The following is a 27,564-nucleotide window of genomic DNA, read 5'->3' as shown; positions in this document are numbered from 1 at the left end:
TATTGTGTAATAATCATGAATTGCTGGCAACTCGATTGACAATCACTCACTCAAAAAACTCACACCAAATTTTTCTCCTCTTCCATTTAGAACGTACAAAGCTGTCAATCACATTTATTGAATTGAAACTTACGAATAAATAAACCAACAAAGTTTAGAAGAGATGAATTTGTAAATTTAGAATATATGTATAATCCTGTCAAATAGGATAATCGTTACAAACTTATGAGACTGTGAAATTACATAGTACGAATTCACGTGTACAGTATATTTTTATGAATTCAATAATCAAGCTATTTCTGGGATAATCAAGATTTTTCTTAAGAGTATTTTTCTACATAGAGTAAATTCTAGAGTAACATTAGAGTAAATTTCCACAAGAGTAATTTCTACATTAAAAGCAAAATACAAATATAAAAACTGAACACGACTAAACTTCCTGAACAAAATATATCAAGACTGACAATTTCATACAATATACTGTGATTCCAGGAGTCTGAAACATACCGCATTACAAGTAGTATAATGTTAAATCTAGAAGCATCCAACAAACCTTTAACTTCAACACTTCCTTAACAAAATACTCCCATAAAAATCGACTATTTGCCAATATTCATGAATAATTACGCTACCAAACAACAGGTATCGTCCAAAATTATATTACAACATTACAAGTTGCATTATTGACCTGAAATATTCTCACCAAAACTTCCTAACAAATACAATCCTTAAACCTGATATTTTTCCTGGATTGATTGAATGAGTACTTTATTCATGTAGATTACAACAATATATACTGGCTTATATACTTATATACAATAGCTTACAATACAGCAAAATTATAGATGAATTTACATACTATAGACTAAGAAAATTATTATTGAACTGTATATGATATGAAAAAAGCAATTTGTGATAACTATAGATAATATTGTTATGCATCTACATAAATTGGCGGAGCTTTGGACATATCAATGTCCATTCTTCGGAAAGAATATTAAAAATATCCTTCCCACTAACTCTCTACCAAAACATTAATTTCTCGTTGGATAAGATATTTCTCAACCTATGCTACATTATACTAATGGCATACCTATACCTATAATGATCCTAAACACAAACTCCTAAAATCAGATCATTATATTCCAAAAGTAATGCAACCTGACAAAAAATGTCCTCACCAAAACCGTAGTTATAGCAGACTTCCACAGTACTACTTGATGGCCTTCAATGCACTTTTAAAGACAAACCACTAAAGCAACAACAATCAAATCCCATTTATTTAAAAGAGGAAACACACACTAGTCGATCCATTTAAAAAGCAACTGCTACTTCGAGTTTCGAGACATTGCATCCTACGTCTGCTATAATGAAATTCACTTCAAAATATTTCAGCATTGATTAAATGGGTAGCATTGCTGTTAATTATAAGTAATGCTGACAGTTAGAATTGAATCACACTTGAAGTAACAAAGGCCATGCACAAGACGTACGATGCAAGACTGCGTTTTGTCTGTACAGTACCTATTCTATGTTGAAACATATCTATGTTTCTAAATTCACAAGTCCATGTAAAGCATACCTATAGATCAGTAAATACTTGTATGTGTCAGTCTATAGATCTGTCTACCTTTACAGCTGCAAGCCAACAGGAAATACATATCGAGAGAATGAAACAAGCGAGAGTGAGTGAGAGAGAGAGAGGATAAAAAAGAGAAAGAGTGAGAGAACATGACTGGCAGGCCTTGAACTCTATTGAGTCACACGTTGGTAGGCAACGTCTAGAGTCAGCTACACTCTGTGGGAAGTGGTAGGCAAAGAACTAGATATCTATATAGTAGAGTTCTATGTCGGTAGGCCCGTCTGAACGCAAAGTAGCTGGAATCTCCCATGGAATACTTGAAGAACCAATGGGAAATGACAAAGAACAACAAAAAAATAAACCAAATTATATCTACTTGAATTATAAGTTGATCAACCGATAGGTAGACAGGAATCGTCAGTCCTAACTTTACAGTCTGCTATTTTTTTCATTACATGACTGAGAATCCATTTATCCTATTTTCGGTGAAATATTCGTCTTGTTTATTGATATTGAATGAATAATGATGAATTGACTAACAATTTTTTTTATCACTCAACATAAATTCATTATCCTATTTCCTATTTTCGATAAATGAAGGAATAGATAAATTAATCACCAGACCAAACGTGTTTGATTTAATAATATTTGCAACAATGGAGGTAAAATCGAACTAAGAATTTGCTTTGGTAGAGCTGAAGCTTGCTTCTAAATGATTAGCGTTACCGGTTACCCAACTACTGCTATTGGTTGAATGTTCATTATCCTCCCAGAACACGTCATGAATGTAGTACCATAGAAAAACGAAAACTTAATGCAATATATGTTTTTCGTTCATCTCTGGTAGTACACACATTTAATAATTATTGATTCAAATTATTCAATCTGGCAAATTTCAATAACATTATGTACATGTTCAGTGATGCATTCAAGATGATATTTGATTATTCCAGTGAAGCAGTTATTCAAAGTCCAACATCAAAATGTAAGTTGTTACATTATTACAGTAATACGCAAAATATCATCAGGTGAACATAATAACACCATGTAATAAGTAGACAGCAATACAAGTCATCCAAACGAATGAAATCAATAACAGCATACAGATATGCGATATGTAATATTCGTGCAGTAGCACACAAGCGATTGTTGATCCTGATTATGCAATTGAATAAACAGCAAAGAATGCATAAGTAAACTGCAATACGAAGTGGAATTCACACATAAGTTATTTTGTTGATTCCAATAATCTAATTAGGTAAACTCCATACAAACAAAAAAAAATTCGCTCGAAATGATTACCGCAGACGAAATAGCAGATGAAATTTCTAATTAGTTCGGCTCCAGCCCGAAGCCTGCAGTGAAGAAGCCGAGTGCGTTCAATTAATTTAATGTAAAATTAATTAGCGGGGTTTAGCACGACGACTGCTGAACAATTGCGCCGGATGATGGCTCTTTCTTTTCACATCAAACCCCTAAACCCTGTCGGTGAGGATCCGGCAGATTGGAAAGGTGTGAATGGGATAGAGCAATGGGAGAAGAGGTGGAGAGAGAAGGATAAGATGACAAAGTGAGGAGAAGTGGAGTAGAGAAAACCCGAAGCATCTTAGACGAAGGCGGCACTGAGAGAAGGTCGAAAATGCGGAAGACGTGGAGAGAAGAGTGACAAGCGAAGTGAAGATGAAGTGACAATAGGATGGAGATGATAAGCTCAGTAATACAATGCAAAAAATGATGGATAAAAGGGAGAGATGAACCTGGAAACTGAGGAGAGATGAATATAAATAAAAAAGGAGAGGAGGATGTAGTGGAGAAGGAGGATGACAAAAAAGTGAGAGGACAGCGAAGACAAAAAAGTGCAAAGGAGAGAATCGAATGAAGAAGAGAAAATTCAATAGATTTCAAACAAAGAAGCAAGGAGGAGAGAGAATAGATTCAGATACAAGAAGATTCAGAAAATGGTAATCAAAATAAGAACAATATAGAGGCGATAAGAATAGGTTGAGCTATGTGATTGTGGAAAGTGATAAATAGAGATGAGAAGAAGATAGTATGGGGAAAGGATAAAAAGAGGAAACACAGTACATAATGTGGAATAGAAGAGAAATACAATAAAAAGAGAAGAGAGAGATAAAAGAGAATGAAATGAGAGAGTGTAGAAACATACATAATACTCGTACATAATCGGAAGAAAAGAGGCACACACAGGAATGGTTTTTAAATGAATAAATCAACAATGAAGATAGAGATAATAAGACGAAGATAATGAAAAGAGATAAGAGACGTAGAGAGTGGTATGTAGAGAGTGAAAATGATTGAAGAGAAGAAGAAAGTGAGAATGAGCATAAAGACAGGGTGCACAAGAAGAGGTGGCAAGAGTTGAAGAAGAAAGTTAATCCGTCAAGAGAGCTCGAGTTGTGTGATGTATTACGGGTCGGGGGAGGGTGGGGGGTTAACAAAGAAATTGTCAACGAGATCGTGACAAAGCCTTGGGCGGAAGACGTTGGCAGCAGAATAGAGAACGAAATTGAATTATTAAAACGGCGGATTAATTATCAGCCACTGAGAGAAATGCGCTGCAAAGAGAGTTACTCGAAATCAGCACCACAACTCTATTCTCATTGGCTGTTGCACCTCTCCCAAATATCTACCGACTTCTCGATCACGAAGCCCCTCTTCCCTGTCCTCTCTCTCACGCCATCCTGTTAATATCGGCAGCACGCAACGCAACTCTCCCGAAAACCACAGAGCACACACACACACACACACACACACACACACACACACACACACACTCACACCCTCACACCTCTCCTGTGGGAAATAAGCCTCCTTCAATCTAACGGTAAGTTTTCTGCTGCAACAGGAATGGTCACTGGTCAGTGGGAATGGTTGCTCGCACCATAAATGGAGATTCGATTAAACGAAGTCTAGTTCGCTGTAATAGGTATGAAAAATGCTATACGGGATCGGTTTTTAAATCAGTATAATGATTACGGATTTTCAAGTGCTATTCGATCGGTTTTTTAAGAATAATCAAGTACTCTTAATAATAATATTAATATCGGGGGACCGAGCTTTGCTCTGGAGTGTAAAAACATAGAAAATTTGTAACGAAAAATTGAATTTATAGTTTACATTTATTTATTCATTTTCTCAGTCGTACAATTATTTTTACAGTTATATGAGGAGGCACAACAGGCTTATGCCCAAAACTGTCCCTTTTCAAATTTATACTACAGTCCAAATCAAAATCTAGGTTAACCTGCTATCACTCATCAAAATAAAAATTTATTCACACTTCAAAAAAACAAATACATCATCAATTATTACAAATATAATTATATACTATGAATTCGATTTAGAATGATATACTATGTTTGCTACAATATTTGTTAATATACTTTGTATCACTAACAGCATCTAGTTACTATTTTGGACTTTCTGAAGTAAACATGTTTTCTAAAAAAAAGAGAAATGAACGAAAATAAGTTTCTCTTGCTGAATTTTTCTTCTCGTGAGATCAGCTGGATGATCCCACACACATGCACTCGTTCACTCTCTTCCATTACGGTATCGTCAGACGACAAAATTTCCAGCTGTTTTTCCAAGGACACATTTATCCGTTTAATGTCCTTCAGCGAGTTATCCAAGGTTTGAGACCTAGTGCAATCGAATCTTCATATCATAAACCTACTTTGTTCCAAATTTCGTGAAAATCGTTAGAGCCGATTTCGAGATCCGTTGTACATAAATGTATAACCATATAACCACATAACCATACAATATATACATATATACAGAAATTGCTCGTTTAATATAATAGGATATTCTTGACTTCATCAAGTCGTAAGACTTTCAACGCTAACTACACAATAAGGTAAATGAAGTGAATAAAAATTATCGAAGCACTTGCATGGATCATAAGCGGTTTTTTAAGAATACGTGATGTAAGAACTTGAAACACTAATGTGGAGTTAATAACAGTTGTAGAAGTGTTATTGAGAAGTTATAGGTCTATTATATGCTTTCAGTATTGAATTATAGATATTGAGCTAAAAATAGCTGGTACCATATTCCAGGGGTTGAAGAACGAACATTTATAACTTCAAGAATTCAATAAATGAATAGAACAATGACATAAATAGTCATAAATAACATTTTTTTTTATAAATCATCGTGTGGAATGGGTGTAGTTTATAACATAAGAATATGGTTGAGCCTATATAAATAGCCATAAATGTTTGTTTTTTTTTAAATCATCGTGTGGAATGGGTGGAATAGTTTTGTAGAGTAGTAAATTGAGAACAAAATTAACTAAAATCATAAATGTTGCAATGGATTTTGTGTAAACTGGGAAAATAATATGTTTCCAGTATCATGTAGTGTTTTAGTGTACATGACAGACTTCAACGAGCTCTAATATTTCGTCTCATATGGACAAACGACAATATACGATTGAGGAATCAGAAAAAATGTAGATGAACAAATACCACAAACGGAGCTTAGGTCTACAAGAAACGGATATTACGAAACTCTATCAAGAAAACTAGAAATATAGTTCCAGCAATATTTTATGCAGACCACAAGACAAGTATTCGTGTTCTGTTCTAATAAATAGTTAGCCAGAGGTTAGAGGGTGGGTGGGTGAGTGAGAGAAGTCTCCAATAAATGTGCAAAGTACATCAGTTCAAAGAGTTGGATGGTAAGGTTAGGTTTCCAAAAGAGGGAAGGAATATTGGTAGGTAGTTGGTTTGCAAGCGAGAAAGCGTATCAAGCCATGCCCGTAGAAAAACACTCGGTGGTATATCACTTGTATTGTGAACAACGGAGAAGAAAAAATGTGAAGGAGAAAAAGAAGAAGAACACAACAGCAAAGTTTGAGTAACTCACTTTTTGCTTATTTCAATTTCTTCTGGCTTTCTTAGTGCTGATATCGGAAAAACTTCCTTTTCCCCACAGCGCTATGGTTCTATTCCCATACGACTGACTGGCCCACTTCACAGATGCGAATAGAATAAGCCAAATGTAATGCAAAATAAATGTAACTTTCATAACGCAGCTTGTGGAATAATAAATGGATTGGTTATTAATTTGGAAGTTCTTCAAATTCAAATTGTATAAATAATTCATTATACAGTTGTACTACGGACAACCTTCTTCTTGCACCTTGATAACAACTTATATTGATATTTATCATATTTCATTTTTTTTTGTATTTTTCAATTGTTAAATAATTCCCGAGCTGACAAATAATAATTTTTGAATAGTAGCACTCATCGAATTTCCATCTAGCTGTCAATATTTGCAGTAGCAGAAGTCTTCGGGGTGAATTACAGCAATTCATTAATTACATTAATCTGGATTTTCGTTTAATAATAATAATTAATTCATTAGCATTTGAATAATTGCAATATCTCAGTAATTTCCATCTGTGAATAAGATTATTTCTGTGATCTCTGGTAGTACGGTAACAAAACTTTCCCATTTACAAAGTGAATAAACATCTATGAATGATTCTAAGAATACTGAGCATCAAATCATAATCCAACTTTGTAACACAACATTCATTGCCAACATGATACATCGTTGAAATTGATATGAAAGCCAGTTTGAAAATGCAACAGTTGCTTCCCTAGTTTGTTTCAGTTTTTGCTTCGCGAGCTCATTGTACAGTATTCGCACACGTTTCGTTAACTCCAGGAAATACTGATAAAAAGGACGAGTTTTTGGGAGGAGGTCAGGTCCTGAGGGAGGATCTCCCACACCTCTCTCCCTCAAATGCCTGATGTACACTCTCTCTTCGGGGAACCCTATATCATTCCAACTTTGCTCTTTTCCCTCACTGTGCTACGATGATTTTCATTTCCTCTCTTTCCAGTTTGAATAGAGAGGGAGAAGAAGAAAATAGAGAGAGAAGCAGTGGCGTGTAAATGAGGCATAATTACAATTTAATGCACCATGTGAGTCGAGCGAGTTCATTCTCAACTTGGAAACTAATGCCTGGGTATAAATAACCAATTATGGACTCAACGATGCACTGAGCTTATTGCACACCAAGGGACAGAACACCAACATTCTAGTAAGTCGATTATTAAAATTCGTCTATCCAAAATTCAATCTTATTAATAAAAAATTATAGCGTATATATTTGTTGATAAACTGTATTATATATTCATACAACAGTAAATTGTTGGCTATGAATGCCAGCTAGTCAGATGGATTTGAGAGAAATAATAACAATAATTGAGACAAATTTACGATTATTACTTTGTAATGAAAGTTTGATTCGTGTGATGATTAAAACATAAAGGGGAATTATTCTTGTTTCATTTGTTATTGGTTTGAGATCCCAAATTAATTATTTCGTTCACACTCGTAGTACAACCACAGTCACAGCATATACTAATTTCCAGCCAGCAAAATTTAATAACATGCCATCAATCAGTGGCAATTTAATTTAATCAAGAGAATTTCAAATCTTTTTTATCAATATGCACTCAAACTTAGTACGTAATTGAATCAAACAGGTTTTTGATAACTAGTTGACAATCGTTTGCTAAAGATACTTGAACTTAATACCAAAATGATATTTCAGGATTAAAAAAATCAGGTCTGAATTTTCGACATTCTGACAAGGAAATTCTAAAAATCATGTTTTTACTGGACAGTAGAGTAAGTTATTCTTTGATACATACTTTGGTAATTTTATTCGATCTGTTATTGACAGGAAACTGGTTTAGTTTGTGTTGATAGGATAGAGTTTAGAACCTGTATATGTTCCTCACCAGTGACAATGATACATCACCGATCAAACATATAATAATTATGATATTGATCGCAGCACACAAAGATGTTATTATTGATAGCTGGATGACTATCTGATTAAAACAATGTTGTCCTCAATAATTTGGAATGAATGAGGTGTTCTACTTTCTATTGAGATGGTGTGAGTGAGAGTGGAAGTGTTTTGAAAATTATCCACTGTCCTTCCATCGATATGTTTACAAGACTGTAGAGAGAAAGTGGACATACAATTGATAAATAAAATAATTATGAATTTTCATATTTTGAAGTTTCACCAGAGAAGCTTCCTCTCAGAAAGTAGGATACCTTGTGTTCATGGTGAATAACTTACTAATGCCAAAGAAAATATGTCACTTCAGAAAAAATAAAAAAGGAATTGAAAAAATTAATTTACGTGTTAAAACTTACATTAAAAAATTAACTTCTATAAAAAAGAACTTTTTCAATGAAGCTATTATGATAAATTTCTTTTATAAAGTTAACAAATGTTTAAAGGGAATTCATTGTATTCCACGTACCGGTATTTGATACGGTACTCAACCCAATTTATGAAGTTGAGACAGATTGAAAACCTATTCAATATGATGGAAAATAATACCAAGAATAATGAACAAGAAAAAATTAATTCCGTTTTAAATAATAATACTGAGGGTGATGCCCACTGCCCACATAAGCTTTTAGGCTTGTGCGTGGGTAATGAATGAGAGGGATGATGATGAGAGATGACGACTACTTTTAAGGTAGTCGGGACCTACGGGTTTTATCGTCTCCTCCGAAAGACGGGGTGGCCATATCTATGTGATTGGGCTGTGGTCAAAAACTTACAAACTTGAAACGTACAAATGTGTCAAATTACTTCTACATAAAATTAATTGACAACTTTGAAAAATAAAAAATATTCATTCTATGTTTCTTTTTTGGGTTGAGGTTTGTTGGTTTCGGTACTAGCTAGGCCGTTATCGAGCATTCGCAATAACAATACCTTATTAGTAGAATATTATTAGTAGCCCACAGTCTACAGCCGCCCTAATTCAAATTCGCCTCTACTTCTTCAATTGAATACTCTATCGAGCACTTCAACCCAAGAGGTTCGATGAAAAGGACGTGAGAATTCTACCAGCCTTATATCCTTTGAAACCGGAACAGGTGTGTACCTAATCCTGGAAATAAGAAGAAGAGAACACCTCAATTTTCCCACTTACTTTCCGTTAAAGATTTTTTTCAAAATACAATAATATTAAAATCTGCAGATTTGAGGCTGCTATCATTTCTTTTCGTACAAACAACAAATAATCTGCGGACAGTTTGATGGTATTCTAGAATGGGTCTTTTATCTTTCTTGAAAAAAAAAACACTATTCGAAAGTATTATTGTTAGTACAAGACCTGTTACTATGACTGGTTTATTACGGTTATAAATTTATTGACCGAGCGAAGTGAGGTCTGAGATTCAAGTCGACGGTTTGGCATTTCTCTTAATGTTTAAATGTTTTTATGTTGCGCATTTAAGGCGAAACGCGGTAATAGATTTTCATGAAATTTGACAGGTATTCCTTTTTAAATTGCGCGTCGACGTATATACAAGGTTTTTTTGAAATTTTGTATTTCAAGGATAATATAAAAGGAAAAAGGAGCCTCCTTCATACGCCAATATTAGAGTAAAAATCAGACTATAGAATTATTCATCATGAATCAGATGACAAGTGATCACACAGATGTGTGGAGAAGCCAGTCTTGCTGTATTTCCATAAGGTCTATAGTTTCAATCAGGTACTTGTGGATGAGAATACTGCGTGAGGTCTACTGTTCACAGAGCTACTAGTTACAGTTTGATAAATTACCTACTAAAAAGTAGTGTATTTCAAGGTATTAATGTTTTGTGATACCGGTAGGTCTAGTAATATGTAGCCTACAGCATCTTTCAATATGGTACCGTATTATTTCATATTAAGTTTTATCTGATTTACTTTATAGTTAGTTTATTCTTGTTGCAAATCATGATTTAGCTTACTTTATTGTTTTTGTGCCGTAATCTTTAGTTAACTAACATATAAACTATTTATCGCTGTAATAATTATTATTTTTATTTTAATGAAGACTGTCTTGTGTTTTGCCCTTTGCCTGTTGTCCTCGTAAACTCTTGAAATAAATGAATAATGAATATACTAAATTAATTTCATAAAATAATTACGTGTTTACAGTGGTACCACATTATTTTACTATACAATAATGTATAAGGACAATACAATTATTATTAGGAATAATTCAGTCTGATTTGGAGTCTCAAATACAACATGGGAAAACAGATAGAAGCCTCACGTCCAGTGAGGTGAATTACTGTAGGTGATATTTTAAACCTACGATGGTGACCAGTGCCGCGATCACCAATGTTTTCAGTGTACTTCTGGTTGTCATTGTGAACAAATTTTCTTGAAAAAATAATACACAGAGAAAAGTAAAAATATTGATGAAAATAATCATCCGTACTCACTGTCAACCGAGGGCGTGACATTTTATGTTGACCAACGTTGGGTCAACTAATGTAGGCTATTTTTATTTCTATCCAATAGATGGCCATAAAGGCCATGAAGGTGTATTTTTATCCCGAATTCATATTCGGGATTTTTATCACGAAAGTCATAGATTAATGACTTTTCAACTTTTTTTTCAATTTCTATATTAAATGCTGAACATGTTTATAAAATGGCATTTCAACATTGTTACAACTGTAACATTCAAGCCTTAGATATTATACAAAATTCCTTGATTGGTGACTTTACCACTTTCATATTTTTCAATTTCTATCAACTGATGACCATGATATTTGTTTGAAAATACAAGCTCCGAAGAATATCACAAATTCCTTGATTAATGACATTTAAACTTTTATCAATTACAACTCATATTGATGACCATGATGGAAGAGAATAATACACGCAGTAACCTTTTCAGCTGATGACGGCTTGCTGTTAACCGAAAATCATGGCCTTGTACACATTCTACTCTATAATAGAAATAGGTAGGAGACCGACCAAAGGCTATGAGAGTCAATTGCAAATTGCAATCTTATTACAACAATCCTGATCCAAGTGTTGTTGATAGACCATTGTTGAGAGATAATGAGAGCCTTGAAAATTGTTTACTTCGTATTGTAGATGTAGCCATGTATATTTTTGCCTCTATACTTTAGATTAGCTTTATGCTATATTGAAGCGTATTGGTACTTTGTGAAATTCATTTGCGATTATTAATTTGGAAAGTTCAGTGACTAGCCCCAGGACAGCGCTAGTAGTTAAAACGATAAAAATAGTATTCTGTTAATAAATAAATATTTATTTAGAAATTAGTTTGCCATATACAAAAAATGTTTTCCCAACTGCCCAACATCATAATTCTGAAAATGCACATAATTCAATATATCTGGTAACTAAATCAACGTAAACTAGTCCTTCACAAGAACTTATGAAGGTTGTATTGATTTTTTTTCCAAAACTCAATTTAAAAGAAGTATTTCAAATGACTAGCCTATTTTTATTTTACTAAAAATTGAGGTATCCAATCAATGACATAGAAAGAGTTTGTTTCATAAATCAATTGCCTTTATTAGAGGAAATATTATTTTATTACATACATCAATAAACATTTTAAAATATTATATTGTGTACTGTAAGCTTAAAAAAAATTGAATGTATAGGTATCCTACCTAAAGTTATAATATCTCCTGTAGAAATAAGAAATTGGGTAATGTAAGTTTTTAATACTTAATGTCAATTTTCATTAAAAATTTACTAGAATAATGAACAATATTATTATTGGCTATCGCAGTTGAAAAAAATAGAAAGTTCAAATGGGTGAGTCGTTTACCGTTTGAAACGTCAAAACATGCGCACGTGATTCATGTTGACATAGGTACTTGTGAATTTGCTAGAAATTAAAAAAAAATTGTAGAGGAAGTATGAGGTGTTTACCTTGTTTAAATGGAGGCAGCGGAGTGGGCAGAGTTAATTCAACCAGGTGAGAGAGGACAATGACTGCGACAATCACTGACTGCCGTGAGTCGCCAGCAAGTAGAGCCATTTGCTATTGGCGCTGGCTTTTTTAAAACAAATTAATTCACTACTATCTCACATCATAACCGCACCATTTTAAACGCACAGGGTATATGGTTTTCTCAACACTACACCACTCACTATTCAGCAAACAATTAGCTATCATTAGCCACAACTTGAAATACTCTCGCACGTCATTTTAAACTACTTGCTACTGGACAAACACCACATCACATCACAGCTTCACTAAGCTTACTGAAGATTTCAACTAAACAAGAATAGGCATGTCAGATGGACAGATGATCTGAGTATAAAATTTCCCTGGCTTCGTCACAGTTCATTGAAACATTATAAATGAAGTGTTATAACTGAGTATTTACCCAAACAATATACTTAAGAGTGAAATGTGTCATAAAAATGAAGCATTGATAAATGTATAACCTATTTCAATGCTTGGAAAAATCTTCAAAATTATATCTTCAACTACGGTAGAAAGAAGAGAAATTTTGTTCCTTGTAGGTTGTAGTGCTTGCAATGATTCACCAACGCAAACCGTTGAGTATGGAAAACCTTATTGTCTTATTAAATTGTGTAAAATTATTTTTCAAATGAAGCAGATGAATACAAAATCTATTGGAAAAAATTGAAATCACACAGTAAAATAATCAACTGTGTGAATCACGAATCAAACTTCACGGTAACCGCCATTACGTATATAACCTAGACAAGTGACCTCATTTTACATCAATAAAATGAAATAATTACTATCTATTTATTTTTTTAAGGAGGAAAATGTATTTCTATAATTATATATGTAAGAGATATTTTTATATACCATGTTGATTGCAACAAGGTTTGGGGAATCCAATCCACGAAGCTGTGCTACCATGTTGGCAGCACTCAATTACGGGTTTACGCTTACTTCATGTATTGTAAATATAACCTCATCTTTTAAGGAAAAAATTGACTGAAATCTAATTTACTACTTATTATAAACGTAAAGTATTACTGTATTTATTATATTATAATATGGTAGTACATTTAACATTATTGGTGTCGTGAAATGTGAGTAAATAAATGTGTTCTACAGTGGCACTACAATGCCATTTGTAGTCCACGCATCGCTATTTTCATTTTAATAGAGTTATAGTTTTTAGAATAATTTAGGTAATTTAAACTATCTCAGTTTATTGATAATTATTTTTTTACTGTGTCAATGGTATATCATACCTGTTTTATCGATTCCCAGCCAAAAAGCATTATAAGTGTCCTTGTGTTCCCGATTCTACTCAATGTTATTTCCTTGTTATAATAGCATGTTCTAAGATTTAAAACTTTTCAAATTTTTACTTCAACTAGGTTCTGTCATGACCTATTAGAAAATAAACCTGTTAAAGAGAACCAATTTGTGTAATTATGCTATTTTTATCAACACCTTATTGCGTGGTATGGGTCAATAAAATTTTATGAAAGTTTCATTTTTCTATGATGTTTTACCAAAAATTTAGTTATTATTTTATTCACCTCTATGTTTAAGTATCAAATAATATGTTTTGCATGTTTAATCTTCAAAACTATAAAGTTTTTCTGTTATAAAACAAAAGCATTATAGGTTATGTTAACCTAGCCTAATATTAGGTTATAGACTAAACGTTTTCTACTAAACAACACACTTTCTTTTTAGAATTTTCTTTCCGTTACTATTTATTCTCAATATTCACACAAGATTTCATGCAATATTAAACATCTTGAATTGTTTGAAAATATTTCTAAAGCATTGAATGTAGGTTATGATTAACAAAAATGTATTTTCTTTTATCACAAACTATGAGAATATTGGAAATTAATTTTGTTATATTCATGCTCAGGTTTCATTAATTGAGTTTTTCCAACTCAATTGAAAATCATGATTTAATATTAAATATTTATTAAAGCATATTTTGACATTAATAAATCAAATTTATTCATATTTACCGTTTTAATTTAACTTGTATCATCATCAAATCACTAGAAAACACATCTTAGTATCAACGGTAATAGGCTACTTATTGAAAATCATTGCTATGAAACAACGGGATGTAACATGAAATTCATCATCAAAGTATTCTTTCCAAACAAATCAGTATAGATAAAAAAGAATCCTACCTGCATAACACTGTTTAACTCTTATCTTGGTGATAGATTTCTTAATCGTGTACCTAACAATGCAAAATCATATAATACATCAAATACTGATTTAAATATATAAAAGTTATAAATCATAAGTTCTCTAAAAGTTTAATTAAATAAAATAACATAAATCTTCTGACGGCATTCATTTTATATTGAGTTAAAAACTGCGACAACTATCTTCACTAATAAGTTATATATTAAGTAAGTCAATTGAACATTTTTCAATTACCGGTAATATTGTAATGAGTAAATTGTTATAGAATTTTCTACAACTAATACCTTTGTTTCAAACTATAACTCTCTTTTTCATATATGAATTAGACTTTAATGAACTAAACAAAGTATTTAATCAATATCCATTTCTACATGCAATTTCACTTAATTCAATAATTCCTCTTCCCAATCCATATATTAAACTGGAAAACAACTTTATTTCAGTAACAATTTATAAACCCATGCCAAACTCAATAGATATTCATTATTTACTTGTGGATTTTGGTTACAGTACTAGAAACATGGAATTTTACCTGACAATCCAGCATTTTATGCTAATTGGTGGGGAATTACATGTGTAGGTGGTGGGGGAATCACGTAAGCCTATGGGGTGTCATTTTACATTGGGTATTACAGGTGTAAGACTATTCAACCGTGAACATTCCAATCGACCAATGGTAGTATTGGAACTATAGTTGCAGTGGTAAACCTGGGATGCACTTCACATTCTCACAGTGGTGTTTCTGCTTTGTGGAGTCAGTGGTGTGATAGTTTATCAGCTCTGTGACTGCATTCTCTAACTTTCTGAAACAGTATTGCCTAAATAATTATTCGAGCTCTTTTATAACTCTACTGCTTTAATACTATTGTTCTCAGCTTTTTATACTTCGGTAATAGTTTTTATTGAAGTAATTCCCATAGAATCTGAAAAAGTACGCGCAGTGAACAAGCCTGTCTTACACACGTGGGTAAATGTCATACTTCATTTTCTAGTTAAATATTACAAAATACTTTTAGCTTTTATTAAATATTGGAGCTTTTATTACATATTAATTTTCATTATTTAGAAGTTACTTTGGCTTTTTGTGAAATCCTTGATTGTGGGTATAACTTGACCCCGTTATCGCATTTGTAGAAAGACGCTTTCTCCCAAATTAGGCTGTACATTTCCGTGTTTGCTAAATTTTGTTTTTGTATTTCTATATTTGAGGTAATTACAATAATTTTAAATTAAATTCAGGTAACATTTTGTTCATTTTCAAGTTTGATTTGTTTTTGATTGATCAATAATTTTGAAACAACAAAATACAAACTTGCCTACGTCATAACATCTAGCTTCCTTCTTTTACTGAAAGCCTAAAGCCTTCCTTCAACTATAACTTTGTGTTCAGTATAGTTGCATTTCTGTTTGGTCCCATATTTATTAAGACTACACAAATACTCTGCCATTAGAATAGTCTCTTGGATTTGAATATGTCAAGTTGTTAACTAAATTGTTCAAGTAGGCTACCATTATCCACCGGTGTTTGATTATCTAGATTTTCTAATTAAAAACAAATAAATTAATTATCTCTGGGTTTTATTATTTATAAGTTAATTATTTATTATTTGTAATTTGCCTTTAATATGAATTGGATGGATAGTTATTCAAGATTTGCTATTTCACATCCTATATGCTTGTTGTCAATTACGCTTGTTTTCAACAGCATTCTCAGATAATATATTCAGAACTGTGTGTCTCAATTCTGTTTAAACTTGTTTACGGTTCAAGTTATAGAAATATTTCTGATATTTTTTACATTGTTCAACACAATCTTCTTTCACTCATGTCTCTGGTACTAGTGTTTTGCAAGGTAACAACTCTGTTGTTAGATTATACTTTTGCTAATCATATGACCAAACTAAATCATGAAGGTTATGATTTTATAAAGGTCTAACATATGAAGAGAAAAATTTGAGTTATTAACTTTCCGTCGACCAAATATTGTTGATTCGGTCGAAACTGAGAATTTCTCATGCAAAACCATGTTACTGGATATATTCAATGTGAAAGCTCAAATTTTTTGACTGATATGGGCATTTTTAATTTGGATTTGCGTACTATTACATTGATCAGTTTAGTTTTCAGGCCCTGCTTTCCAATGAATTTCTGATCTGTTGTTGAAAAAAATGCAATAGTTCTTGAGGGAATATTATTATATTTTTAGTCTGCTAATGTAAGAGCCCTCCGTAATAGCTAATGCTATCATCTTTCTACCTAGCAGAACTTGAAATCTATTAGAATGTAAAGCTTCTATTAAAGGGTGTAGCCTACCAACCCAATGATGAATTTAATGAAATTGTAGTGTAGATTTTGAAGGCTTTGTTGGCGTTATTCTAGTACCCTAACCTTATTTGAAAGTGGTTATGTCCACAAAATGTAAAGTAGTCCTTGTGACTGATTGTTAATGGAAATCGGTTTTGACCAAATGACATCCGAGTAACCTACCAGCTTGATGGTATTTATAGCTTTGTAGTTGTATTATTGTAAATTTCTGTCATTAAGTAAACCTTGATTTGATTTGCAATACTATCAATATTGATGCTAAATTGATTATGACGGATGATATCAGTCAATTACTTATATATGCGTTTTACATTGAATTATTATGGATTCTTTTATAATAGAATTTTGTATAAATAGGAAAAGCAATTTTGGGCTTGAGCCTGTTGATCCTTACACTTATTGTGTATTTGGTACTGTTAGCAAGTGTTAAGCATACGTATTGTAAAAATGAATAAGCTGTGTTTGGTGTGATGTTAATGGGTTGTGTGGTTTGTTTGCAGGCCCCGCAACGCTAATGATCGAAGCTGTCGCTGTATCGCCCAGCAGCCATTGCCTTGCCGCAGTCGCGGAGCAGTCGCCGAAGCGCCGAGCAGTCGCCAGCCGCAGTCCAGATGTCGCGCCCGTCGCCCGAGGACCGCTGGTACTTCACGAAGGAGCAGCTCAACAACACTCCCAGCATTCGGCTCGGCTACTCGCCCGACAAGGAGCTCTCCAGCCGTCAGCAGGCCGCCAACTTCATACAGGATATGGGACAGCGCTTGCAGGTAGCCCACTTATCATTTACTATTACAAATTCATTGAATAATAGTCAATGAGGGTTCCATTGAACATGTAATTCATTGTCTTTCAATTCATTGAATAAGGTTATTCAAAATCTTTGACTAATAGTATAGTAACATACCGTTGTAAATGTATTTTTAAAACATCACTTATAATTAAAATGACATAGTGAGAAAATAAAAACAGGAGATATTACTCCCAAATTAAGATTGATAATAGAATAAGTCACTGTTCACTCCACATCACGATTTTCTGCTCTATAGATAATGGGTCTAATTACACAATTAGTAGTAGATGCAATTACACACCATCCAGCAACGGCCATATTTAATCGACTTGAAGTTGAAGCCTCAATCTATTTTATTCAGACTATAAAATACTAACTTAGTGTTGACTCGACATAGCAGTAGTATATTATTACTGAAAAAAGAAATCAACAGCTGATGAAGAAGAAAACGCAGGTTTGAGACCCTAACTCCAGTAAAAACGGCGGTCATTCTTTTCCAATTTCTATACCTAACTTCCAGTTTTTCATACCAAATCTAAGGTTATAATCAGCAATTTACATTAGTTCCCGTTCGGAACGGTATTGTAATTAACTGGTAACGGTTTTTCAGTACTAGTAACTGTTGCTGTTGGTGTTGTAAGTTGCTGTGTTCACCACACCAACTTATCAAATAACAGTTGAGCTTGTTAACACAACATTGTGAATGCCCTACTAATAGTCGTCTATATTTTACCAAGGATATATCCTGTCACTAAATAGTCGAAATTTATGAATCATCATCATTTATTAATTATATTCATAGAACAATGTCCTATAAACTGCAGTACATTCTTTAGAGCTCTTAGGTTCTTCAACAGATGTCAAATAACTTGGAAAATCAACTATGTATCAAATTTAATTAATGAACTAAGAACGTTACTAAGGCCAGCCAAGTTTAATCGTACATTTTTCACTGTCTAGCAACGAAAAATATTGTTGCAATTTCGATACAGCAGGGACTAACATCAGGTTTCGTTGCTTTGCAGTGGAAAATGTGCGGTGAAGCATTAAGTTTGTGACTGTCCTGAATAACGAGACTTTCGTTGCCATTAGATTCATAGATCAACAAACAACGAACAACATATCGTACAATTGAGCACTTACATTTTTACAAGTTTCCAAATAATTTGAAAAATCAGCTACTAGTCGAGTGAAGAAAAAAGGAAATGCGAGAATTTACAGTTTGACAAGTTATTGGCATTTTTCAATTAGAATCTTCAATATTTTGAGATGAGGAGTTTAGTTTTATGAATATAATTCAATTCTTTTATCCAATGGAATCGCATTTATGTCTAAAAATGGATGTATGACAGTATTTAGCATGATGTTTTTGAAATTTGCAGGTGACTCAGCTGTGCATAAATACAGCGATTGTGTACATGCACCGGTTCTATATGTTCCACTCGTTTACACACTTTCATCGCTCGTCTGTGTCAGCGGCTGCCTTATTTCTTGCAGCTAAGGTGACTGCTGATTACATTTAGACTTATCTTTAGACTGGAATTGATAACACTTCTTTCTGCCCGACAGTTATTGCACGCAAAACTATTGTCTTGCATGACTGACTGATAAGCATGGGTGCTCCAATTTGCACAAAATTGGGAAGTGTTCCATTTCTCGTTGAATTTGGAATGCTACTCCAATTTTCAAAAAATTGTTGAGTTCCACCGATTTCCAAAAGATTCTTCCAATTTTTAACAAATTGGATTCTACATCAATTCGGATAGTTTACCAATATTCAACATTTGGAAAACTTGCTTAAACAAAAGGACAGCTGCTGTTGCTTTAAATCCTTCTTCATCTTGGGTATAAAAGGTCACGGTCCAACTTCCCTCACAGGTAGGTAATATTATATAACACACATATCCCGTTACTCTTACATTTTTTTAAGTACAGGGACAATGAAAATTTAGACTATGTAATTTTCTTATTCAATAATATTCTCAGTTATTGATAATTACTTCATCAAGGCAGTTCGTAGGGCAAACGAGACTTGCCCATCATTCGTCATGAGATCTGTCTGGAGTACATTTTATTAAGAGTGAGAAATGTACTTTCTGAAACTAGGCTCTGTCAAATTATCTTCATTTGTCGTTTGAACATATGCATGATAACTGCTACAACAGTCATTAGCTAAAATGTCTTTTTGTGGAGCAGACTCAGAGGTTGTCCATACAAATAAGAAAGTCAAGTACTACTCTCTTAATATTTATGAGATCAATACTATCACGATTTTCAGTGGTATTATTGTTGTCATTAGTTGCATATCTTCAATTTTATATAAAATGCACAACATTTATTTAGTTTTCTACTGCCTGCATTTAGTATTTGTAGTACTCCATCAATTGCCTGTTTACATTTACTCTAATTTGGTGACTTGATTTTTTTTCTCAAAACAACTAAATTACTTTACTAATCTGGCCATGAAAATTTAAACTTACTGTAGTTCATTGCTTGCCTTAGCGGGAGCATTCGTATTGGTTTGAGGAAATCAACCTATTTATTATTCCTTATGAATCATATTTCCAATAACATAAGGACAATATTATGACTTGATCACATATTTATTCTATATAATAAAAACAAGATGAAAACATTTAATACCCATTTTATTAAAAACTTTAAAATATTTTAACGACTAGTTACTTGAAAATGACCTATGGTCGAAACTAGTCGTTAAAATATTTCAAGTTTTTAATAAAATGGGTACTACAAGTTTTTATATTGTTTTATTAATTTGAATAAAGTAGCCCATATAAGTGAAGTGATTTTATTCTATTTATTATGAACATAGAATCATTCACAAGTTTACGTCTGATCAATACAATATGATTGATGTTATGGTTTTGGATTAATTTTATTTCCTATCAAAATGAAGATTTGAATATTATGACTTGTTCGCATTATTCTATATACTGTAAACATAGTAGAATCATTAACAAATGACGTCTGATCAATATCTGATTTTGGATTAATCATTCCTATAAACATAAAGACTTGAATTCTATAACTTTTTCGCATTTATACTGCATACTGTAAACATAGAATACATAATATCATATCATTCTCACAAATTGACGTGTGATCAATATGATGAATAATATGGTGATGTGTTGCGTTGCGGGTTAGGTGGAAGAACAGCCGCGCAAACTGGAGTACGTGATCAAGGTGGCGCACATGTGCCTACACCGCGACCAGCACCAGCACCTCGACACCAAATCGGAGCAATACCTGGAGCTGGCTCAGGACCTGGTGGTCAACGAGAACGTGCTGCTGCAGACGCTCGGCTTCGACGTGGCCATCGACCACCCGCACACCCACGTCGTGCAGTGTTGTCGGCTCGTCAAGGCCAGCAAGGACCTGGCACAGACCTCCTACTTCATGGCATCCAACAGTCTCCACCTCACCACCATGTGTCTCCAGTACAAGCCCACGCTCGTCGCCTGTTTCTGCATACATCTCGCTGTCAGGTACGCAAACTATTCAAATTCATATTCACCCGCAAATTGTGAAAAAACTATCTACTTTACAAAATTGAATACAAGCTATGAAACCAGTGACATGAGATATCTTCTTAGCCAGTGTAGGGTAGGACACGGTTTCTAGGACTCTTATGAAATCCAATTGATTTTTTGTGTAGTTGAGAAGTTGATATTGTGGTAATTATTCATATTGAATGAAAAAGACTAAGAAATTGTCAAAAAACACAGATTTATTGATACTTAGACCGGTTTCGGTTATTACACCATTGTCAATCTCTGTGACAATGAAGACCGAAACCGGTCTTTCTAAGTATCAATAAATCTGTAGCTTTTTGACAATTTCTTAGTCTTTTTCATTCAATTCTAATTGACTTGATATTTCATTAAATTGGTTTAATATTTCATTGGTTTAATCTATAGGTCTAATGCAGGGTAGGTGCCGGTTTATGGGATACTTATGAAATATAATTGACCAACAAATCTATAGGTTTTAATGTTTGATAGGTTTAATCTATGGATTTCATGTAGCGTAGGACCCGGTTTCTAGGACACTTATATAATTGACCATTAAATCTATAGGTTATATACAGGGTAGGACCTGGTTTATGGGACACTTATGAAATCTAATTGACCATTAAATCTATCGGTTTAATTTTCAATTAAATCCAGAAACCGGTCTAGGAGAAAGAAAATAATCTCAATAGCACCATTGAATAGAATTACGATTCAAGAATTCAAAATTTAATATAATTGATAAAAACAATGCAATAGTAAAAATTGAATATTTATTTATAACTTCATTCTCTACATCACATTTCAAGCATTCTAACTTGAATCTGTATCGAACTACATTATTTATTACGAAGGAAATAATTCATATGAAATCAGCTGGTTCATGTATTTGCTGTACAGTACAAACTAACATTTGGGTAAGCTTGTTTAATCGTTTTAGAGCGCGATGTTTGAACATAATTCTTCAAGATATGTCCTCAACTTGATCGTTAGTTTGTACTGTACAGCAATAGATCTATATCATTAATCAGTGTAGCCCAGTAAGTATGGATTGCTAAAACAATACAGGGTCTTTCTAAATGATGGACCCATTTTTCAAAGATTGATATTTATTAAAGTAAAAATGCAAAATGGACAACCTTTATAGGCTTCTAATGGACAGAGAATGTTTCAAAGTTTTTTTAATACCTCACAAGTGTTAAATGTGCTCTCCGGCTACTGCACGGCAAACATCTACGCAGAAGCCAAACTCGTCCCACACGTGAGAAAGCGAGGGTCTTTCTAAATGATGGACCTATTTTCAAAAATAGGTATTTATTAAAGTAAAAATATGAAGGTTGTCATTTTGCATTTTTACTTTAATAAATACCAATTTTTGAAAATGGGTCCATCATTTAGAAAGACCCTGTATGTATACGGTAATTGATGAATTGATTGTTGATGTAGGTGGTCGAACTGGGAGATCCCCGAGAGCAACGAGGGCCGTCCCTGGTTCTACTACGTGGACTCGTCGGTGACGCAAGAGGCGCTCGAGCGACTCACCGGTGAATTCCTGCTCATCTTCGACAAGTGTCCCTCGAGGCTCAAGCGCAAGATACGAGCCATGTCCAACCAGAACCAGAACCCCATTCCGCAGCACAGCTACGGCGCACCCAGCTCACAGGAGATCGAGAAGAAGCACACGACCAAGTTGGATGCCCAAGCCCAGCAGCCGAGCACCTCTGGTTTCAGCCAACAGATGCAGCGCAGCATGCATGGCTCGTCACAAGGGACGTCTGCTCCGGACGCCACCGACAAGAATGCAGCAGCCATGCAGCACTCGGCCATGATGCGTCACTACAAGAAGCCGCCCGGAGGCGGCTCCTCAGTGCCCCATGCGCATGCGCACCACTCGTCACGTGGCAGCAGCCATCATCCTCCGACAGGAGGGGCGGGGGCGCCGCCAAAGAAGAGCAACACCTTCCCGCCTCCGATTCGGATCGGCGACTACCCGGCGGCCACCACCTCAGCAACAACTACCTCATCATCCAGACCTGGCAAGCCTGAGTCGGCCACGCACTACAAGCAGCCGGGCAGCCACCCCCACTCCTCCTCATCCAACCATCATCATGGTCACCACAATCGACACCACAACCCCACCTCCTCCTCATCCTCCTCCCACCATCACCACCACTCCTCCTCCTACTCTTCGCACCACTCACAATACCCCCCACCTCCCCACTCCTCCTCTGCTCCCCCCACTACGACCGTTGGCAGCAGTACTTACAACAAGCAAAAGCAACCCTTCGAAGTGCCTCCTAGACATAGTAGTAATAGTAGCGTTGAACTTGCCTCTAGTTACAATGCCACCACGCCAATCAAACAAGAACTGCTGGCCGCATTTGAACAAAATCATAAATACGACACTGTCGACACGACTCTGATCAAGCAAGAGCCGCCGCCGCCGCCCCATTACAACAACCGCTACGACAGCAGCAGTCACGCCCCTGTCGTCAAACAGGAGCCACGATTCGACAACAACTGCTCCTACAACAGTTCAATGCCTGCCAATGTTGTAGTCAAGCAAGAGCCCAACATCAGACCTGGTGCTATTGAACACCAAAGCAAAGTTGACTTTTCTACGTTAGGACAATTAGTGAAACAAGAGAACAATGACCATAATCACCGCATGCTGAATGCCAGTGGCAGCGATGGCCATGACGCGAGGACATTGCCGCCACCCACCACATTCAAGCAGACCTCGCAATTCGCCCCCAATGACCAACGATCAATATTCGACAGCAACAGCAATAACCACCATCATCATCAGAACGACATTGACTTCAAACCGAATCCCAATCTGTTGGCACCAGTTGCCTCCTCTCAACATCGCAAAGAAACTCCGTCCGATAGTGTGAATGTGTTTGGTGTAAACAAAGCCTCACACAAGCCCTACTCACAGCAGCCAACCACCACCGCATCTACAACCGTTCCTAACTCATCATCATCATCTTCATCCACCAATAGCAACCACAAGACCGTCAAAGCGCCCTCGATATTCTCGCCGACACCCAAACAGCCCAGTCCCACGCCTATTCCAGTCACAACAATCACTGCCACTGCAAATGTCCAGTCATCGATATTCTCGCCTCCCAAGCAGACTCCTGTCGTTTCCAACAGTGGAAAGTTCAAGCGAAAAAGAACTGATAGCTCAAATAATGACCTGGATGACAGTGTATTGCAAGCACCAAAGCGTCAGCAAGAATCAGTAGCTGAACCGATTGTCAGGATTGAGGATATCTTTCGACTTGACAGTGGACACGTCAAGGAGGAAAAGAACAATATTTCTAGGAATAGTGCAGAAGTGTTGAATGTGTCTCACGACAAAGCAGTGGTGACAACGGCGCCCGTCACAGTGATTCCGTCAACCACGGTCACCACCGCCAGTAGTTTGGACGCGGTCGACGTCGGAGCCACCATAGAAATAACCCAAGTCCTGCACAAAAAGCATAAAGAAGGCCGCGAGCACAAAAAGAAGAAGAAACACAAAGAACACAAGGAGCATAAGGACCGTGACAAGTCGCACAAGCATAAGGAGAAGCATAAAAGCAAAGACAAGAACAGGGATCGGGAGGCGGCTAGCTCTTCGAATGCGATAGCACCGGTGGCGGCGACGCCGGTGGATGCGGGGGGTGGTGGAGACTCGGGTCTCAAGATCAAGATCCCCAAGGAGAAGGTGAAGCTGGTGCAGGCTCTGCCTGGATTCAAGTTCCGCATCAGCAAGGAGGTGTTGCAGGGTGCTCATCCTCCCAGCAACAACGGCAGTGCTGGCGTCGGCGATCCGGCCCACTGACTAATGCAGGTCAGTACACCACACTCAATTATTGCCCTCTAAGTTCAAACACTCTTCACCAAATACTTTAACACATTCTATAGTGAGATTTAATTCAAACTTGCAGCATTTATTGAATGGTTAACTTTGATATTATTTAAAAAGAGTTCTGACACTTTAAAACGGATCTCACTGTAGGTATTATCGCAGAGACAAGATAGCATAAGAAGATATCCCATGATGTAGGTCGTTTCTGTTCAAATTGGCAAGTATATTTTTGTTAACTCAAGCCGATTACTGTCGACTACTGTCTATTATAACTGTTTTGGCCAGGTGAGAGGGTAAGAACGGCACAGTAAGAGAGACTACCAGTGTTACATGGCTTCATCAAAAATAACTAGGACTTACTAAAAAAATACTAAGACTATCGGCTTGAGTTGACAGTCAAATTTGGAACATAAACGCCCTTTACCATGGAATATTTTCTTATACCACCTTTTCTCTATAATATTGTAAAATCGTTTATTGACAATATGCAATACGAATATGACACGATACAACACGCTTAAAACAGCTTCACTCTCGCATTTAAAGCCAACAACTATTAATATCGAAGCTATTCCTCTTGTTTTCAAGTTTGTTCACGAATTACGAATAATACTATTGTTTCGTGCAGGTGTGGGCAAGTTGAGTAGCCGTGGCAGAAAGTGTATTTAATTTTATTTATTGCAATTGAGAAATATAGTCAGTAAAAATTCTACTGCAGTACAGTCATACATGTATTCAGAGGTGTTGTCTTCTATCAGAGATGTTTTAGAATATTGTTCAGTCATGAAGTTTAAGCATGGTTGTTAGTATTTTTGCTTGGGTAGTTTTATTCACAGAAAAATAGAGATCATTGATAGTCATGGGATCATCATATTTTTGTTAGAACTGAAGAATTAATTTAAATCATTAGTGCTCAAACTCACGATCTACGATCCTAATAGTATCAACGTCAGACCTATGTGGAGTTAGACCTATTAGAACTCAACTAGATGGTTTTAACAAATAGATTTTAACTCAACGCAACAAAGTGAATCAGATGACCGTTTTCAGAATTTTTAAAATTTATGACGTGAACAAAAAAAATGAATTCTGGAACTCATGACTGAAGTCTTGAATACAGGATATGCTAATGTTTAACGTCTCATATTTTAATCAGTTTATTTTTAATTTAAAATGAAGAAATGTGTATTGTTTGATTTGCAGACATGCTATGATGAAGGCTGTGTAGTGATTCACTTCTCTCTGTCTGGCCCCACGTTGTCTGATGATCGTCACCTATGTTGCTCGTTGGCAGCAGTGCTACAATCCATCACCGTTGTCTGCCTGCACTCCTGATGTCTGATGTCATCGTAACAGCGCGCCTCAGAGAACATCATCGATTAGTTTTGTGTTTTCAATATGCTCGTTTTTTATATTGAACTTCGAAAGAAGAGAGTCAGTCATTTGAACTCTTATCGATAAATCATCATTTTTCTGTTAATTTTATTGTAATAAAATCGGATTTGTTTAGTATAATCGAAAATTTTAGTTTAATTTATCATCGTTGTCTCTCTCCAGAAAGTCATATTTTATACTTGATTAATTATTTATTGCAATATTAAGGCAGCAGTCCAAAATGATCGAATTGTTGATGTTTTCTTGAATAGTTCAACATAAATTTCTTAACGCTTTCACTTAGAAAACAATCTACTCTACAATTCTATCATTTTTCCTGATGCAAATGAAATAAAACGTAAACAATTGTACTCGCTATCAAAACTTGCATGCTGCATAATATTTAGTAAAATTGAAAAGTTACATGATAAAGGGACAAATTATCAATCTTCGAAATTATCAATAATTATCTAGTGAATAGTTTATTTCTCGGTTTCATTTCATTTTTAGATTAAATTATTTAAGGCAAATTCATAAATTATTTGTAAGACGATTTTTTAAGCAGTTACTCTGTTTTTAGTTGTTGAAAAATATTGTTGGTGAATAAAAATTGAAAACTCTACATTCATTAAATTTTCTGATCAGTCCTCAAAATCAGTTTTACTTGATGTGAATTAATTTATCTTGTATTTTCACTACAATACTTGAAATCTGAAATAATTGTTTTGTCTTAGTATTAAAAATGAATTTTCGTACTTGAACTGACTGAAAGTGGAAAGGATACACTTCGTAGAATTTTTCCACTTCAAGTTACTTCAATTTAAAATCAATTTTACTTCACATCAAGTATAAAATGAATCAAATTTTTTTATGGATGTTGAATCAAGAAATAACGCAATAGGTTATCTCATTAGGCCCCAACTATACGGGCGTCTTGGACGCTGAATTTATTTCGCATGTCTTCAGAATGCATAGCTTCTTTTGAAGAGCGTTTATTTCGCTCGTATAGTTTACTCCATAAGAGACAATGCATCCGATTAAAGAGCAAAAAAAAAATAGTGGGTCTATAAGCCCGTATATTT

The 27,564-nt window shown here is 34.9% G+C and overlaps 2 protein-coding genes across 4 annotated transcripts in view; one reads left to right on the top strand and one right to left on the bottom strand.

Annotated features, from left to right (window-relative positions):
- LOC111054136 (disintegrin and metalloproteinase domain-containing protein 10) overlaps positions 1 to 12,700 on the bottom strand; it is a 334,035-nt gene extending 321,335 nt beyond the window's left edge. For both annotated transcript variants that reach the window (XM_039434382.1, XM_039434381.1), the window contains exon 1: positions 12,357 to 12,700. In XM_039434382.1, coding sequence (XP_039290316.1) covers positions 12,357 to 12,465 — 109 coding nt within the window. In that variant the 5' untranslated portion in view covers positions 12,466 to 12,700. The remainder of the gene's footprint in view (positions 1 to 12,356) is intronic.
- Positions 12,701 to 13,294: 594 nt separating this feature from the next.
- Positions 13,295 to 27,104, top strand: LOC111047111 (cyclin-T2). Of its 2 annotated transcripts, none has more exons than XM_039434384.1 (6): positions 13,295 to 13,434; positions 17,430 to 17,693; positions 19,099 to 19,218; positions 20,885 to 21,225; positions 22,696 to 25,090; positions 26,312 to 27,104. In XM_039434384.1, the coding sequence occupies exons 2-5, from the start codon at positions 17,541 to 17,543 to the stop codon at positions 25,079 to 25,081; spliced, it is 3,000 nt and encodes a 999-aa protein (XP_039290318.1). In that variant the 5' UTR covers positions 13,295 to 13,434; positions 17,430 to 17,540; the 3' UTR covers positions 25,082 to 25,090; positions 26,312 to 27,104. The 2 variants fall into 2 exon arrangements, with proteins under 2 accessions (XP_039290318.1, XP_039290317.1); XM_039434383.1 differs by having other exon boundaries at positions 13,338 to 13,502.
- Positions 27,105 to 27,564: the final 460 nt, after the last annotated feature.

The sequence above is a fragment of the Nilaparvata lugens genome, chromosome 8 (genome assembly GCF_014356525.2).
Source record: "Nilaparvata lugens isolate BPH chromosome 8, ASM1435652v1, whole genome shotgun sequence".
NCBI lineage: Eukaryota > Metazoa > Arthropoda > Insecta > Hemiptera > Delphacidae > Nilaparvata > Nilaparvata lugens.
This window is presented reverse-complemented; position numbering and strand designations above follow the sequence as displayed.

Bases quoted from the DNA above. Each gene is read 5' to 3' on its own strand.
- LOC111047111 (XM_039434384.1), top strand. From the start codon at position 17,541: ATGTCGCGCCCGTCGCCCGAGGACCGCTGGTACTTCACGAAGGAGCAG. The intron at 19,219-20,884 runs GTGACTGCTGAT...GTTGCGGGTTAG, and splicing joins CCTTATTTCTTGCAGCTAAG to GTGGAAGAACAGCCGCGCAA. The intron at 21,226-22,695 runs GTACGCAAACTA...TTGTTGATGTAG, and splicing joins TGCATACATCTCGCTGTCAG to GTGGTCGAACTGGGAGATCC.